Genomic DNA, 18859 nt, shown 5'->3' on the forward strand with positions numbered 1-18859 from the left:
CTAATGGTAAAATATCATATGAATTTTGCTAAAAGCAGATAAGAGAGTCAGATACCAACTCTCACAGCTACTATTCACAATATAGTGGGAACTGAATTCACATTGATGCTTGTCAAAGAACTGAGATCAGAAAAAGAAAAAAAAATTAGAAAGAGACAAATGCATCCTTCTTAAAGACAATATGCAAAAAAAAAAAAAAAAACTCATGAGATGCAAGACAATCTACTGATAAAAAGCTATTAGTAAGAGATTTTAGTAAAGCAGCCAATTAATGTTTTTTTAATTAGCAATACTCTTCTATTGTCCCACAACTAAATGTCCTGAAAAGAGAGTTCATTCATAACAGGCACAAAAACTGTAAAATATAGCTAGCATGAAACTCAATAGGAAGTATAGAATATCTATGTAAAGAAAATAATTAGACTGCTCCGAATATATACAATTCAACCTGATTAGGAAGACAGCTCATGGATGAGATTCTCCCCAAATTAATTTAGGAATATGATGTAAATCCAACAAATAAGATTTTTTAAAGTGAACTTGACAGGCCAATTCTAAAATTCATTTGTAAGAGACAATGTGTGTGAATAATAAAGACATTTTGCAAAAGATTGTAATGGTGAGGAACTTGCCTTACCAGATGTTAAAATATACTGTAAAATTACGGTATACATGATAGTAACACTGGTATAGACAGATCAATGGGACAGTGTGTGAATCCACAAACAGTCCCTTCTGCTTCTAGTTAACAATACTAGAAAAATATTCTCCAGATAAAAGAGAGACACATATAAGGATTGTAACATTATATAACAGAAAAAATTAAAATAACCAATATCCATCCATAGGAGAATGATTATACCTTTCTGTGGAATAGGAATATTATACAACTGTAAGAGAAGTCAAACATATTTACATAGATGTGTAATTTATACTGTTGAACTGTAAAAATATCACTGAGTGGAAAAAACTCCAGTTGTAGGATTAGAAAAACAATATAATATTTGTATTAGAGCACACAAACAAAACTATAAATCTTTGTACATATCCATGTGCATATATGTATCGAAAAAGAATTTGTAAGGACATACATCAAACTCACTACAGACTTTGAGGTATGAATATGATTGGAAGAAGGGCGAAGGACTTTGACCTTTTTTTTTTTTTTTCTTGAGATGGAGTCTCGCTCTGTTGCCTAGGCTGGAGTGCAGTGGCACGATCTCGGCTCACTGCAAGTTCCACCTCCCAGGTTCACACAATTCTCCTGTCTCAGCCTCCCAAGTAGCTGGGATTACAGGCGCCCACCACCACACCCGGCTAATTTTTTGCATTTTTTAGTAGAGACGGGGTTTCACCGTGTTAGCCAGGATGGTCTCCATCTCCTGACCTCATGATCCGCCCACCTCGGGCTTCCAAAGTGCTGGTATTACAGGTGTGAGCCACTGTGCCCGGCCTGACTTTTATATGTATATATATTCCTATACAATATTGTTTGAGGGTTAATATTTTGTTAAATGATGAAAATGCAGAAAAGCTGTTCTTGACAATATACATTATTGGAGAAAGGTTTTGAGGTGGTTTACAAGACGGTTGGAGAATAAATTGGCCGGATCCTGACAACTCAGCAACTAGTGAATGAAAGTAGGATGAGTAAGGATATAGAAGCCTTAGCAGCTTAGAAGAAGTGACTCTTGAGCAGTGTTGCCTTTCATTTTTCATCCTCTCATCCCCACCAGACTTGTTATTTTTCTCCATCATACATTTAGTCACTAACCCCACTTTCATGTTTTCACCCCAACACAAAAAATGTTAATCCACTAAATTTCATGTCCTCTAGACAACATTTCCTGCTCCTCCTCATTGTTCTCACCTGCAAACCTTTGGCCTCCTCCTCACCTCTCTTTCCCCAAAGAGGCTAAAGAAAGTTATAAATACTTTTGCTTTGTGGAATTGTATCACTTCAGTCTAGTAATGAAGGTAGCTACCTCATACCTATGATCAGATTAGTCCTTCAATAATTAAACATAGAAATAATTATATTCTTTAATGGAATGCATTTTTCTTGATAGGTAACTATCCACTCAACTACAAGGTGTAGGAGGAAAAAACAGAAAGGGTAAAAAGAATACATAACACAGCAATGGGCACCCACGCTCTGTAAGGTCAGGGTTTTCTCCAGTCTTGTAGAAAAGATGGTCCAAGTCATCAGGTTATGATCAAGTTCTCATTATTATTATTATAAATGATCGACCCTGAGGGTTTTAATGTCCCAATGGTAGACTCTCCTTCCTAGAAGCTGAAATGCCCTCATACACCTCCCTGGAATTTTTTGGCTGCTTCTCCTGAGAAAGAAACTGAAGGTGGTAGTTGGCAGAGATATGGGCCTGGTCTCTGCAGAAGCAGATACACTATGAGCTCCTGAAGGGCCCTGGCAGTTTCTGCAAGGAGAGATGCTTTTTACTTTAAAAAAACGTCATCAAATGACGAGCAGTTAAACAATTTGCTATTACAAGTCTTTGTAGGAAGGAACTAGGGTGGTGGTTTCTTTTTTTTTTTTTTTTTTTTTTTTTGAGACGGAGTCTCACGCTGTTGCCCAGGCTGCAGTGCAGTGGCACGATCTCGGCTCACTGCAAGCTCCGCCTCCTGGGTTCACGCCATTCTCCTGCCTCAGCCTCCTGAGTAGCTAGGACTACAGGCGCCCGCCACCGCGCCCGGCTAATTTTTTGTATTTTTAGTAGAGATGGGGTTTCACTGTGGTCTCGATCTCCTGACCTTGTGATCCGCCCGCCTCGGCCTCCCAAAGTGCTGGGATTACAGGCTTGAGCCACCGCGCCCGGCCTAGGGTGGTGGTTTCTAATCTGTTAGGGAATGAGGTAGGAAAAGACGCGGGCAAGGGTACCACCCAGAACCCGGGTACTGCACACAGGCAATGCAGCAACTACTGCAGCATGTTGTAATTAGCAAACCCCAATGTGTAGCCACTTCCAGGCCCGATTAAGGAAAAAAAAACAAAAACAAAAACAAAAAACTGGAAAATGTTACATCTTGTGGATGGAAAAGAGGTATTGTACTGCACCTCTTTCAGGATGCTTTCCTAACCATCCCCCGACCCTGCAAGGAGCAGTAAAATCACTTTTGCAAATATTTTCTGCCTCAGGCCTGCAAAGAAATGACATAATCTGCAAATGAGAGGTTCAGGCAGGTGACCCAAGGCAGTGAGGAGAAAATGTGGAACAAAGTTCTGGCTATTGTCCAAAGCATCAAAGCATCTGAAACAACTACAGGTTTTCCTCTGTCAGCCATAAAAATGGGTGAGATGAGACCAAAAGATGCAAACCTCCTTTGAATCCAAGGAGAAAACACCGAGAAACAGACAGTAGCTCTCCTAGCCCTGTTTTACTGCATTCAGGGGGAAATTCAGAAAAAATCACATGGGTCTCACTGAAAACTGTTTCCTAGATTTGATGTGGAAATTGATGCCTTTAATCTCCAAGCTGTGATGGCAGTTGGCCTGGTGCATGTCCCCATGGTGTGAAGAAAACTTCAAAAGAGATGCTCTTAAAAAGATGTCTACATATCAGCGAACTCTTATAAAACAATATGTTGACGCATTGAGTGTAAACAAATGAGAAACAGAAGGATTTAGATTTCCTTTCAAATATACCCTAGCTTAAGCATGAAGGAGGAAAACATTGAGTTGTCAAAATAGGCTTGAGGTTTTGCTGAACCCAGAAATTCTGGAGAATAGTCTGAGATGTTTTTGCCAAACCCTGAATACCGCAGGGGCAAACTTTCCCTCTAACCAATTAGATAATTGTCATTTCATTCTGTAGATTTCCCAGTTGTTTCTTCTTTTTCTTTTCTTTCTTTTTTTGCAAATAAAATGATTATCCTGTCTCAGGGTAATTTTGCTAATATTTTCATAGTTAAATAATGATTTCAACCCCTGAATTAAAAACTGCACTGCTGTCCCTGTGGATACAGTAGTCTACCAGCTGTTCTAAATAACCCTTGAGAGTGGTCGGGTTAAGGACTCAATTTATGACCTTATAAATTAACACAAGGAAACCTACTCCATAATGCAACAGACAATTCTATTTATAATGCTTAATTAATCCCCTCCAGTCTCTAACAGAACCCACTTGTGACCTTTCATTTCAACCTCACCCAAATGCAAGTCTCCTGAGATGAGAAGTGTTAATATGTGAATGCGGATAGAATTTGCCAGCATTATGGGTAAGTATTAAATTGCTGACAGTCTGGACACACTGGTTCCTGATAGCTCACTCATCAAAGTAAGAAGGAAATGTCAAGGTGGGCAGCACTGATGAAACTCTTCATCAAAATCCTGAGCTGGAGAGAGGCAGAAAGAAAAGAAAATACCCATATCTAACATTGTCTACAAACACTTGCTCTGAATTTCAGTCTTGGCAGAACAGACAACCAAGAGAAGGTATCAGAGCTGTTTCAAAGGATGGCTGTGGGGGGCCATCCTGGGTGGTTTCATTTATCTGCTGTCCTTACTACCCTAAGGCTGGTTTCTCTTAGACTGATACAGAAAATCCAGGGATAATCAATTCAATGCTGCCTTATCTAAAGTATTACAAACACAGTGGCGTTATCTGGAAAATTCTAAGTACCCAAGAAAGCTACAGGGTGTGGGCAGAGTAAAGTTTGCAGAGACATATGAAGTTCCCCCGAGGGACAGTCCTGAGAAGGAGAAAGGAAGGCATGTTCACCACTTGGACATGTTTGTGGGCAGAGAGAGCCATAGTGACCTGAATGCAAAGAAAGTCCACACTGTAGCCTGGAACCCTGGAATATGTGTGGAGAGTTTTATCAGCGTTTAGGGCTGTTCAGTGTAATTCCATACATCCTTGTGAATCCAGAAAATAGCTTTCCTTTTTTGTTTCTCGTATTCAAGAGTCAGCATAACGTGATGAATCTGGCTCTGTTGTAAGCATTTAGGCAAATTCCTTAACTTCTCATTGCCTCTGTTTTTCCATCTGCAAAGTTGGAATCATAACAATACTTGTCTCATGAGATCATTGTGAGGATTAAATAGAGTTAAAACTTTAAACGGCTTTAAATGGTGCCTGGTGCATAGTAGGTGCTATGTAAGCATTAGATGTTATCATCACAATACTTCTGCAGTACCTTTTTCCTCTGGGCTTTCCTTTTCTTTTCCCAGTGCTGCCATCGTAGCCAGGTCAGGCTGTTATGACTTCCTCTTGAATAGGTTCATAATTCATTCCTTATTCTAAATCTGTATTTCTCTCAATAAATCACACACAGTATTACCACTCCAATCTTTCAAAAGTCTACCTCTGATCCTGTCCCTACCTTATTCAATGGTTCCGCAGAATTCATCACATAAAGTCTAAACTCCCTAGCCTTAATTTCAAGCCTCATTCCATCCTTATCTGTTGATCCTAGTTTCCTTCTTTAATCTTAACATCTTACTGCACCTTCTCATGACCCTACGCTCATTTGGAGCCATGCTATTTTCTATTCCCTCTACTTGTTCCCTTAGTTTGCTCTACCTGTTCTGGTATGTTCTTGTTTTTATACCTGTGTTCATTGTCCTTTCCATTTGGAATTTACTTTCCCCCTAGTATCTTCCAGTCCAAAGCCTATTTATCCTTCATAGCCAGGCCTGAATGCCACCTCCACCCCAGGGGACCCTTACTGATCCCACCATTTTATCTTCCATTTGTTCTTTCCTGACCTCCAATGTCCTTTATCTGCATTTCTGAAAAACCTCAACCCTGTTACCTGGCTTTAGTTCTTATTTTTTTTTTTTTTTTTTACCGCTATTTAGTATGTTCCATATCACAGCCCCTCAGATCCTTGGATCAAGTCTGATTCTTCAGTGTTTCCTACTCAGACCTGTCCCCAGCCCTACGCTGTGCATAGAGCAGGACCTCTGCAGACATGAGTGAAACAGTAATTGAGGGGCTTGAAATGACAGCCTGGTCTTGTGGTTCTTCCTTTCTGTGACATTCTCAGTCACTTGATTGTTCCTTTACATGAGCGCCTATGGAAATATTTCAACTCCAAAAGTCAATGGGATAAACACGTTCCTATTAGCAGGAAAAACACACACAAAAAATGCACAATTGATTCTCAAATAGCAGATGCTTTTTTAAGAAGGAGTGATGAAAAAAATGCCTTGGGTCCAGTACCTTTATACCTGGTAACTACAGCTGCATTGACGCTAAGAGGTTCTTGGAAGCTGACAGTGAGTGATGTGCTGCTGGTTACCATGAGACAGACATTGGTTGGCATCTCAGGGGCTCCTGGGACAGAAGGAAAAACACAAGGATCTTAACACAGCAAATCCTTTTCAAACAACGTTCCTCCCTCTTCAAAGGATACCCTGAAATACACACTATGGAAACATTTGTTTGTAGAGCCTAATAGCTTTTGCTTTTGAACATTTTCATTAGATGTCTCAATGGCTTTTATTTGTTGCCATTGGGGTCTTATTTGAGCAATAGAACATTTTCCGAAAAGGTAAATAATACCAGTTAAGCCTTCCTAAAGCATCCTGCAAACATGATAGGAGATTGGGCTGGATCAGTGAAGAGAAGGGCAGGAAGGGATAGCAGGATCCTACATTGTCTGTGGACGCCCTTATGTTTTATAAAGTACATCGTTTCACTGGAGGCTTTTTGCAGCCCTGCTAGGTAGGAAGGGCAAGTAACGGCACCCTCACTTTTGGTGTGAGGAAACCGCAGCCCCAAGTGGCCAAATTCCTTGTTCAAGAACACAGTGAAGACAAACAGCCAGGATGACAGCCCCTGGCTTCAGATGCCTACTTCTGGGCTCTTTCCAGTATTGATAGAATTCTAACTCACCTTGCTCTCAGGCTTCCTCCTATTACAAATGAGCAGTATTTTCTGAGAAAAAAATTTCTGGGTGGATGTCATGTCCACTAACCTCAGGTTTTAAAGGACTCCTGATGGCTTTTGGTATTGCTTAACACGTAGAAGGTGTTTTATAATTTAGAAAATTACAAAAATTGACATCAAGTCTGAAAATATGTCTGTTTCTAGTATTACGCTGTCCTAAATGAGGAACAATAGCAAATGCATTTATTTTTTATTTTTATTTTTTTTATTTATTTTATTTATTTTTTTTGTTTTTTTTTTTTTTTTTTTTTTGAGACGGAGTCTTGCTCTGTCGCACAGGCTGGAGTGCAGTGGCCGGATCTCAGCTCACTGCAAGCTCCGCCTCCCGGGTTCACGCCATTCTCCTGCCTCAGCCTCCCGAGTAGCTGGGACTACAGGCGCCCGCCACCTCGCCCGGCTAGTTTTTTGTATTTTTTTTAGTAGAGACGGGGTTTCACCGTGTCAGCCAGGATGGTCTCGATCTCCTGACCTCGTGATCCGCCCGTCTCGGCCTCCCAAAGTGCTGGGATTACAGGCTTGAGCCACCGCGCCCGGCCGCAAATGCATTTATTAAAGCAAGTGCTGAATCTCTTTAAACAAACCCATGCACCCTCCAGCCTTGCTGGAGAGTGTTGATGCTGAAATCAAACTTTCATTAATGTTGCTAAGTTATTTGCTCCAAGAGAAAGGATTAGGCCTAGATTTGGTACTTAGTGTACAGTGGTACTTAAGAAAACATCATCACTGTCTTTGGTCTTTGTCTACATCACAACTAAGGTTCCTACAGCAGAGGCAGAGAATTTTCAAACTAATGAAATTTCCCTTATATTTAAAATTTCAAGCCTAATTTTTTGTTGTTGCTGTTTAGATAAGATCTCCTTCTAGAATGAGAGTTTAATATTTCACAAGTGTTTGAATTTTATATTTTGTTTTTATATCAGGAGCTACACTCAGCATTACTTTCCAGTGCTAATGAGTATTATCCAAAAAGAAGGCTTTTCTTAAACTAACAAAAAGAATTGGTAAAGAGAATGGAAGTGCAGACAAAAGCATAATTCTTGAGTTGACTGACTGTTCTTTTCGGTTGCCTGTGTTAACTGAAGTTCACTTTATAGCTCTATATAAAAAATGCAGTGGAGAGTTGAAAACAACTTAAACTTGAGCTTGAAGCAGAAACTGGACAAACAGGCAAACAAATATTTTTCCACCTCCTTATCCCAAAATATAGCCACCTAGGGCATCAGACCATCCAGGTCATTAGGCGTTAGGGCATAGTGGGTGGAAAGTGCTAGATGAGTGTGACATGGTGGAGAGAGGCCGGAGGCATGAAGCCTCATGGCTGTGGTCAGAGCACCCATCAGGAGCCAGAAACTCAAGCAAGACAAAAGACCCTTTGACAGCCTCTCAGAGCCCTTGCTCCACACAGGCTGACAACGGCCATCCATGACCCTGTAGAGCTGAAAAAAAAAAAAAAAAAAAAAAAAAATCATTAAAAGAAGGCCTGGCTGTCTCAAACTGAAGCTCAGTCTAGTGAAACGTAGACGTTTTCTGCTTATACTCACTGGCATGCTCAAAGCCTGTTTTCATGCGTCTGTAGAGCCGATACCTCCACTCCCAAGCTTTCAGCTGTTTCTCTTTCTCTGTGTTGTCCAGAGTGAATCCTTCATTCTCCACCTGGGCAGACAGTTCACTCACCCGCTCCTGGGCTTCCTGGACCAGTGTGTTGAGGTGCATTGCTCGGCTTTCCAGGCTGACAACTAAAGGGAAAGAAATGGGATTACTTCTTTCTTGCTGGGGAAATGCTGCTTCATTGGAAGGATATATCTCAGAGTCTACTATGATTTGGAAAAAAAAAAAAAATGCCTGGGAAAAGTGGGATCTGTGTTTGTTATCAAGTACCTTACTATGATAAGGTCTAATTAGTGACACTTGCGATCAGATTAAGTGGTAAATTCATCACATTAATATATTCCCATTGCTCTCTGGCCCTCCTATAACACGCACTTCAATTAGCTGCTTAACTCAGCTAATTAGAATTCCACCATCAAGTACCCAAAAGGACCACTTCTCATCCAGAGAGTACACATTTGTTGCCATGACCTCTGGAAGGACAAACACGAAGGGGCAAAACTCCGTACGGCCAGGAAGACCCTAGGAAAAGTCATCCATGAGGCAAGTTGCATTCTGATGAAGTTCTGTTTTGTTTTTGGTAGAACCTGATTCAGATTTTCTGCCTTTAACACATTCTTCCCAGCTTATAGACATTTTTGTATGTGTATCTTAGAGGCATAGTTTTATTATTGTTAATCAACGTATTTATTGCTTACAAAGAGTTCCACTACTGCTGCCACAGTTGAGCTAGTGAGTTCTGATGACTGGCTGACTTGAATGTGATCAGAAATTGATCTTTGATTGTGGTATAATGGTAGGAATGATCTCCAGAGATACCAACGCTCAAAAGGATAAGTTCTATAAAGCCCCTCTTGCTGAGAGAGGTTGGAGAGCATGCTATTTCTATTTTACCCAATATGTGATAGTCTTCTTTGGTTTACATCATATTGTTTAGCCATCCTGCCCTTGTGTTCATGTCAATGAATGGCAAGGAACATTTCCCTTTCTTGTGGTGAGCAGTGAGGCTGCCTCTTATGATCTCCTCATGGCTGTTATGCACATGAGGGCCTGCCATGATGGTCACTTGGTCACTTCAGAGCCCCTTCTGGTTAACTGACAAAAGATGGCCTCAGCATGGGAATATGGTAGGGGATAACCAAGTAACCAAGTAAACCCGAATAAAGTCCTGCAGATCTGTTGCTGAAATGTGTTTGACACTCCCTGTGACCAAAACAATATTTCTCTCTGGTGGGTGGGAAAGAAATATAACTATTTCATTCTTCTAATTAAGGGGGAATATATTGTGAAGATAACTCAAGTGAAAATTTGTTAGGTGTATTTTGAAATGGAAATTAGGTGGTTATATATTCATATTCTCTGTGTTCATAGGCATGTTTGCATTAATTACAGGAAATGAATACTAATTTATTATTGCCTCTGTGCACCATCAGTCTAAATTTATTTACAGATGAGGTCAATGAAAAATGAGTTGAGTCTTTTTTCTTTTTCTTTCTTTCTTCTTTCTTTTTAAAGTTGCTGTTTAGAACACTCAGGACTGTGTTTCGCTGCAGATTTGTCATGGTTAATGAATGTTGCTGTAGCAGTCAATCATGTACTCTAAATACTGTCACACTTTTTTTTAAAAGCCTCAGTCATGAGCCATGACAGAAAAATAAACAAATAAATATAAAGCTAAAAAACTCTTTCACTGAGCAGCTACACTATGCAGAATCCCTGGGGAAGGCTAAAGGAGGCCAGAATAAATGATAATATAAGTGCTGTGGACGTAGGGAAGCAATGATGGGGTATGAACGCAGAGGTTCTGGAGAAAAAAAATACACACACACACACGCGGGCGCACACTCCAGTGGAAAAATTGGCAATATTAGTAGCCTCAAGGTGCAATTTCCTGGAGCAGTGAGATTGACAAGTCAGTACTAAATGCTGTTAATTTAACTAACTTCAGATTAATGGTAGAGTCTGCTATGACTGAAGCCCTCAAACACAGTCTCATTATAGCCTTGCTGGGAAGGTCCTAAATATAGGCATTGACAGTTTAAAACAAATTCGTATACATTTGTGTATTTTTAGACATAGGTTAGGCGTCAGAGTTTGTGTCACAGTTTTCAGGTTGATTAATTGACCCAGTAACTGCACTCTCTACCCACTCCCCCCTCCTTCTTCCACTCCAAATTATAGAGAAAATGGGGGAATTGTCCTTGTTAAGTTATCCAGTGAGCTTTTTATTGTATGCCTGATGTTTGAATTGCATGCATGCGTCAACACTTGGGTGATAGACACATGATTTATAAAAATAAATTTTTCTAATACTATGAAATCCCCCCTATTAATTTTTATATCCACAACAGTTATTACTGGTATGAATTCCAGGTGGCATTTCAGATGGACAGCTTCTCTTGAGCTATGCTTGGCTCCTTCTGACAATTTTTCTGCTTTTCCTAGAGCCACACATTTTGTTTCTGCATTTTCCCTTTCCTTCTGGGCTTTAGATGCAATTTGCGTTATAATGGTAAAGGAATTCCACCTCTTCAAGATAATGCATTTTGCCTCTTCAGAAACTTAAAGACAGAATTTTATAGCTGGGTGAGCCCTGCAAGATTATTTAGATCCCAGTGCACCTCAAACTGGGATATCTAAACTCTAACGTAATATGGTAGTGATGGTGGGTGAAGTAGGGGGAGAAATGATCATCTCTAAAAACACAATAGGAAAGAATGTGTCTTCTTGGAGCATCTAATTTTACGTGCAGATTTTGATTAAGCATATTATTTAGAAATTAAATAGGTCTATTATGGAGAAGAATGGAAAGTGTTTTCAAAAATGGAAGATTTTGAAAAAAGGGAAACTTGGTAAAACTCTATCCCTTTTTTCCAGGTTAAGTCCACAGGTGCCCTTGAGACTATCATTTGCATCTGTTGTGAAAAGTAATTGCATGCACAAGTCAGAGAAGGACTGACTGAGCCACTGGTTTCCAACCATTTCAGCAAGCAAATCTTTATTTATTTTTTCCAGTGGATTTTTTTAATAGCCTAATAAAACACCCTCTTTTGAAAGTTTTTTTTTTGTCTACCAAACCAGCTGACTTATAAAGTGATCAGGTTTCTCCCTATTATTAACGACGTATATAACCATCAATAGAAGCAGCATCTGTTCAGAATGAGATAATCAACCTAACAAACTGGGTTAATAAATTTTAAGTAGAAGCAAGTAAATGTGATAATTATATTAGACTGTGTAGTTTATCTTGAGTAATGGTGTGATAGTTAGGCTTTTTGGAAGCTTGAAAATTGTTCTGGGAATCCCATTTCTATTTTTGCCACCCTGGAATGGGGGCATATTCTTTTCTTTTCTTTTTTTTTTTTTACAATTGAGAAATCATATTAAATAAATCATTATCAATTTTTTTATAATGTTTCAAGCCCATTCTTTGTTGATAGCCTCCACATTTACATGATAAGTCATTGTTGCTGTGTTTCTTACCTATGACATTATTTTTATCTCCTTTCATTTGTGGATCTTAAGATGTTGCAGAAGGTTCATTCCTGTACCCCAATACAGATTCACTTCCTTTAGCTTCCTTTTCTAGCACCAATATGCTTTAAAAAAAATGCACAAACAACAAGCAGTGACAGTGGCCAATTCCTCCAATGTCCAGATTAATAACTGTAGCATGCTAAAGAAAGGTGTGTGTAAATAGCTGGAGATGGTGTATGGTCCAGAGTCCAGCATAAAATGTATTTCCTTTCTGAGCATTCCCTCCATTCCCCTAACCCGAATACATGCATTAGAATGTAGCAAAACCCTTTGGAAACTTCCGTTAGCTAACTGCAAACTCATCTGTTGCCACAAGTGCAAAGGGGTAGGATGTGAACCAGTATATCACAAAGCTCTTTAGCCACATTCATTGGCGACAGAACACAAAAGGAAAAAATTCCTAAGTATACACATCAGTCTGTCTCTACTTTTTATAAAACTGGAATAAAATGGAAAAGTGCCATTTTTACTAATCCTAATTGAATTTTAAATGTCCTTTTGACACAAAAAGGTATATACATGACACAGCTACACAACCTGTTTTCAACTGGACGACAAGTATCAAAACCCTGGGGATGCATGGGGTAAAACAAGATTGGTCAAGAAAAGAGAATTGTTCCTATAACTGGTAATCTGACATGATGTCCTATTGGCATTAAAAAAAAAAGGTAAATTTTCAGTCTATTCAAGTTTGTTTTCATGGTGTTTTATCCCTCTTGATAAAAAAAAAAATCAGACTTTTGTAACTTGTGTATCAGAGTCAGTGGTGTCAGAATATCTATAATGATCAGGTTCATTGTCACTAACATCTGGTGTTACAGAAGTGTAACTATTACCCTCTGGATTTGATGGCAGAATGGGGACATTTTCAACTTCCTTATTTTAAAGATGAAGAAATTGAGACCCAGGGAGATGGGATGACTTATTCAAGATCTTCATCTAAACCTTAAAGAACTCGGTGGATTTTCTCTAAACCAAATAGAACACAGATCAACCTATTATTGATATATTGCAATTTCTTGATTGTTATCTATTTGGTATGAAATTGGTGAACTCAGTTTGACTGGTTGGTTTGATTTAGAAAATAGAAAGGCTATGTCTGTTTTTATCATTCCTGCCCATCCACTTCTCTTTTTCTTGGATTCATTTCCCTTTCACTTCCACCCACAGGACACTTTTCCCTGGAGGCCATACTCCTGATCTCTTTGCAAGGTTTGGTCTTTTCTCTCATTGCAATTGGTCCCTTCTCCAGCCAAGCAGCTGTCCCTCTGAGCAGCCATGCCAGCACAATGGAGGGTCTGTGACTGTGTGGTAAGCAGTCGGCAGGGGCAAGACCAGTCGGTGGCTCCTGAAACAGGCTCTGTGCTATTGTGGTGTTTAATTATCAACAGCATTTCTACCTCCCAGTGCTTCTGAGTGGATATTTGTTATAAGACCTACCCAGCTAATTAACTATGGGATGGGGTGGGGGGTGGCGCGGGAACTTTGTGTTCAAAGAATACAATTAGAGTTACTGTTTAAATCCCGAGATAAATAATGATCAGGGATTGAAGGGATTTTCTTCACCATTAGAATCTAACCTATGGATTGCCACTTACAGTACAGTTTCTTAATTTTGCCCTTGCCTGCAATTGCTAAATTTGGGCCCGGTTGATAATTGCTTAAAGCTTGAAAATACAACGAGTGTAAAATGTAAACTAATTTTAATTGTTAAGGATTTCAGGGAACAATTTATTTGGTTTGCTTGAAAAAGACGGACATATTTATCCATTACTAATGATGTACCATTTTTCGATTTAGTGACAGCTTTTCCATTATTATTGGTATGTTCCTCTTTTTTAATGATGACAAAATGAGGCAGTAAGACAATCATTTCATCTCAGAGTTAGAAGGAAACCTTCCAACCAACCTCAGATACCTCTCCTTAAGTACCCTTGGTCCTGTATAATTTCCTGCATGAGGAGAACTCACTGTTTACTGAGATGACCTTGTCCATTTTCATACAACTCCGAATTGGAAAGGTTCCTTATCCTGAACTGAAATTTGCTTTCCTATTACAGTCATGTGTCACTTACTGACTGGGGTATGTTCTGAGAAATGCATCGTTAGGCAATTTCATTGTTGTGCAAACATTACACAGTGTACTTACACAAACCTGGCAGGTACAGCCTACCACACATCCAGTCTATATGGTATAGCCTATTGCTTGCTCCTAAGCCACACACCTGTACAGTATGTTGCTGTACTGACTATCGTAGGCAGCTGTAAGACAGTAGTATTTGTTTATCTAAATCTATTACAACATAGAAAAAAGTACACTAAAAATACTAAAAATATGGCATAAAGGATAAAACATGGTAGAGTTATATAGGGCATTTACCCTGAACGGTGCTTACAGGACTGGAGGTTGCGCTGGGTGAGTCAGTGAGTGAGTGGTGAGTGAATGTGAGGACGTAGGACATCACTGACACTATTGTAGACTTTATAAATACTATACAATTAAGCTACACTAAATGTAGAAAAAATTCTTTCTTCAATAATAAATTAGCATACCGTAAGTCTTTTGCTTTATAAACTTTTAAAAACTTTTTGAGTCTTTTGTAATAACAGCTTAAAACACAAACAAACAGTACCACTGTACAAAAATATTTTCTTTATATCCTTATCCTATAAGCTTTTTAAAAATTAAAAAAACAATTTTAAACCGTTTTTGTTAAAAATTAAGACTCAAACACACACACTAGCCTACACCTATGCCTAGGGTCAACATTTTCAATATCACGGTTTTCCACTTCCACATCTTATCCCACTGGAAGTTCTTAAGGGGCAGTAACACGCATGGAGCTGTCATCTTTCATGGTAACAATGCCTTCTTCTAGAGTACCTCCTGAAGAACCTGAGGCTGGTTTACAGTTCATCATTTTTTTAATAAGTAGAAGGAGTGCACTCTAAAATAAGGATAAGTATAGTAAATATATGAAACAGTAACATAGTAGTTTAGTGTCATTATCAAGTAGTGTGTCCTGTACATAATTGTATGTGCCATACTTTTATATGACTGGCAGCACACTAGGTTTGTTTAAACCAGCATCACAACGAACATGTGAATAATGCATTGCACTGTGGTGTTATGACAGCTACAACATCATTAGGCAATAGGAATTTTTTAGCTCCCTTACAATTTTATGGGACCACCTCCATATACATAGCTTAGCGTTGACTGAAATGTTATGCGCGTGTGATTGTACTTCCAAACTGCAAGCAATGCGGTAAAAGGGCTTTGGGGTCCTATAGATCAAGCACTGCCCTTACATATGGGTGATCCTAACCAGTTACTCTGCTATATTGAGCCCAGGTTTCTCATTTGCAAAACTGGCATTATAATAGCACTTGTCTTATAACTTGTAACAAACTAATGATAATCTTTACATAGAAGACTCTCTTAGTGGAGGTTTGCTTATTATTATTGCCTCCATTGATCTTATATTTTTAAAAGCACACAAAATAAATCAAAATACTTGTTTTATAAAATAACTCTATGTTCTTCCATCAAAAACCCCTCTTGCCTCAAATAAAATTTTTCCATCCTAGTTACTGTTCAGACATATATACTAGTAAGTGATAGCAATTTCAACTCTGTTATTTCAAGGCAGAAAACAAGGTCACTTAGATTTGAACCTTGCATTGTAACGAATATACTCTGGGCAGTTAATAAAATTTATTTTTGCTGATTATAAGCGACAACCTTCTAACAACTTCACCACTGACTTGTTTTAAGGTAGGAATGACAAACAAAGTAATGTAGGGGAATTCTAAAAATTAAATATTTTTAATTAGAAAACTCTTATACCAGAGAAACACAAAACTTGGTTCCAATTTACCCGTCTTAAGATTCAGGACGCAAGACTTATTTTGGCTTCACTGAGGTCTCAAGTTGTTATTACATTTTCAGATTTTCCCAGGGACATTGAGATGTGGTTCCAAAAAGGTTTTAGAGATCTGGAGATTAAATGTTTCATTTTAATTACTGTGAAACTTTCTTCTCCTACAACTTATTACACCCAGACATGGGGATCTGAAGTGTTCTCTGCAACTTTCCAGCGGAATGTTGACTCACAAAGTCCTTATATAACTTAGATTGTAACTGGTGATTTCTTAAGAAGACAGACCAAATGACACAGAAAGGAATTTTTGGTACTCATCAAACTCAAAGGGGAAAATGGACATCTTCTCTAAAAGCACAACATGCAAGACACTTGAGTGGATTATTTGGGAAATTCAAAGGAGATTGCCCCATGACATCACTGGAGGTTTAAGTAATGAAACAAGATAACCATGTCTTCTGCCAATATTTTCAGTGCTGTCCATAGACGTATAGTGTGAGCCACATCATTTAAAATTTTAGTCATGACAATAAAAAAGCAAAAAGAAATAGGTGAAATTAATTTTAATAATATATTTTACTTAACTCGATATAACCAAAATGCTACCATTTCAACATGTAATCAATATAAAATTTATTAATTTTATATTTTATGTTATTTTTGGTACTAAGACTTTGAAATCAATGTAATTTTATATTTAGAACACTTATTCATTTGCACTAGACACATTTCTTTTTTAAATTTTATTTTATTATAAATTGATAATAATATCATATGTATTTATGGGATACAAAGTAATGTTACGATTTGTGAATACAATGTGGAATAGTTAAATCAAGCTAACTAGACATATTCATCACCTCAAATATATATCATTTTTTTTTTTTGTGGTGAGAACATTTGGAATTTACTCTTTTACCAATTTTGAAATGTACAACACACTGTTATTTACTATATTCATGACATAGTGCAATAAATTTAATAAAGCCAATTATTTCTCCTAACTGAGATTTTGTACACTTTGACTATCATGTCCCCATTGTCCCTAACCCCCTGACTCTGTAACCACCGTTCCACTTTCTGCTTCTATGAGTTCAATCGTTTTAGAGTCCACGAGACTCTAAATAAATGAGAACATGAGATATTTGTCTTTCTGTGCATGGCTTATTTCACGTAGCACCATGTTCTCCAATTCCATCGATTTTGTCACAAATGACAACATTTCCTTCCTTTTTAAAGGCTGAATAGTATTCAATTATGTGTATATATATATATATATATATATATATATATATATATATATATATAACATTTTAAAAATCCACTCGTCTGTTAATGGATACTTAGGCTGATTTCATAACTTAGCTATTGTGAATAGTGCTGCAGTGAACATGGAAGTGCAGACATCTCTTTGACAAACTGATTTCAAATCTTTTGGGTAAATACCCAGAAGTAGGATGACTAGGTCATATGGTAATTCTATGTTTAGGTTTTTGAGGAACCTCCACTCAGTTTTCATAATGGCTGTGCTAATTTACATCCCCACTAACAGCGTACAAGCGTTTCCTTTTCTCCATATCCTCACCAACACTTATCTTTCATCTTTTTGATAATAGCCAGTCTAACAGGTGTTAGATGATATCTCATTTCTCATTGTGATCTTAATTTGCATCTTCCTGAAGATTAGAGGTACTGATCACTTTTTCCCATAAATCTGTTGGTTATTTGTATGTCTTCTTTTAAGAAACCCTATTCAGGTTCCTTGCTTATTTTTACTTTTATTTTCATTTTTGAGTTGGAGTCTCACTCTGTCGCGAGGCTAGAGTGCTGTGGCACAATCTCAGCCCACTGCAACCTCTGCCTCTCATGTTCAAGCAATTCTCCTGCCTCAGCCTCCCGAGTAGCTGGGATTACAGCCGCCCGCCACCATGCCCAGTTAATTTTTGTATTTTTAGTAGAGACAGAGTTTCACCATGTTGGCCAGGATGGTCTCAGTCTCCTGACCTCATGATCTGCCCGCCTTGGCCTCCCAAAGTGCTGGGATTACAGGCGTGAGCCACTGCACCTGGCCACCTATGTTTAAATTGGTTTATTTATTTTCTTCCTGTTGAATTGAGTTCCTTACATTTTTTGGACATTAACCCCTTACTGGATGTACAGGTTGCAAATATTTTCTCCCAATACACAGGTTGCCTCTTAACACTGTTGTTTCCTTTGCTGTGAAAAAGTTTCTTAGTTTGTTTTAATCCCATTTGCCTACTTCTGCTTTTGCTATCTGTGCTTTTGGGATCATATGCAAAAAATCATTGCCTGGACTAATGTCATGTAGTTTCTCCTGTATACTTTCTTCTAGTAGTTTTACAGTTTCTGGCTTTATATTTATGTCTTTACTCCATTTTGAGTTGGTTTTTTTATATGGTATGAGATAAGGGTCCAATTTCATTCTTCTCCATGTGGATATCTAGTTTTCCCAACACCATATATTGAAGAGACTATTCTCTTTCCATTGTATGTTTTTGGTACCTTTGTTGAAAATCAATTTACCATCCATTCATGGTTTCATTTCTGGGCTCTCTATTCTGTTCCATTGGACAATGGAAGAGATATATTTCAAATGTTTGATAGTCATATGTGGCTAGTGGATTCTGTGTTGGACAGTGTAGTTTTAGAGCATAAAATTATACAAATTTTAAAAAGTGCTTCTATTGGTAAGTGTTTTGGAATACAAACTATATAACTAACGGGTAAAATATTTAAATTCTTTACCAGGAACTCTTGGGTCATTTTATTTTGTTTTTGAAAGTTAGGTTGGCTAACAATTTTTAGAAATCATTTACAATTGGCCAGGTAGTGTGATAAATGTTTTAATGGTATTATTCCACTTAATTCTCAACAATCTTATATGGGTAATAAGGT

General features: G+C 38.2%; 1 protein-coding gene across 3 annotated transcripts in view; it reads right to left on the reverse strand.

Annotated features, from left to right (window-relative positions):
- The window catches only part of LOC105476782 (ankyrin repeat and fibronectin type III domain containing 1), a 353243-nt gene that overhangs the window by 127426 nt on the left and 206958 nt on the right, over positions 1 to 18859 (reverse strand). For all 3 annotated transcript variants that reach the window (XM_071082907.1, XM_071082908.1, XM_071082909.1), the window contains 2 exons: positions 8456 to 8650; positions 6186 to 6299 (listed from right to left, as the gene is read on the reverse strand). In XM_071082907.1, coding sequence (XP_070939008.1) covers positions 6186 to 6299; positions 8456 to 8650 — 309 coding nt within the window. The remainder of the gene's footprint in view (positions 1 to 6185; positions 6300 to 8455; positions 8651 to 18859) is intronic.

This window comes from Macaca nemestrina, chromosome 17, assembly GCF_043159975.1.
Source record: "Macaca nemestrina isolate mMacNem1 chromosome 17, mMacNem.hap1, whole genome shotgun sequence".
NCBI classification, from domain to species: Eukaryota; Metazoa; Chordata; class Mammalia; order Primates; family Cercopithecidae; genus Macaca; species Macaca nemestrina.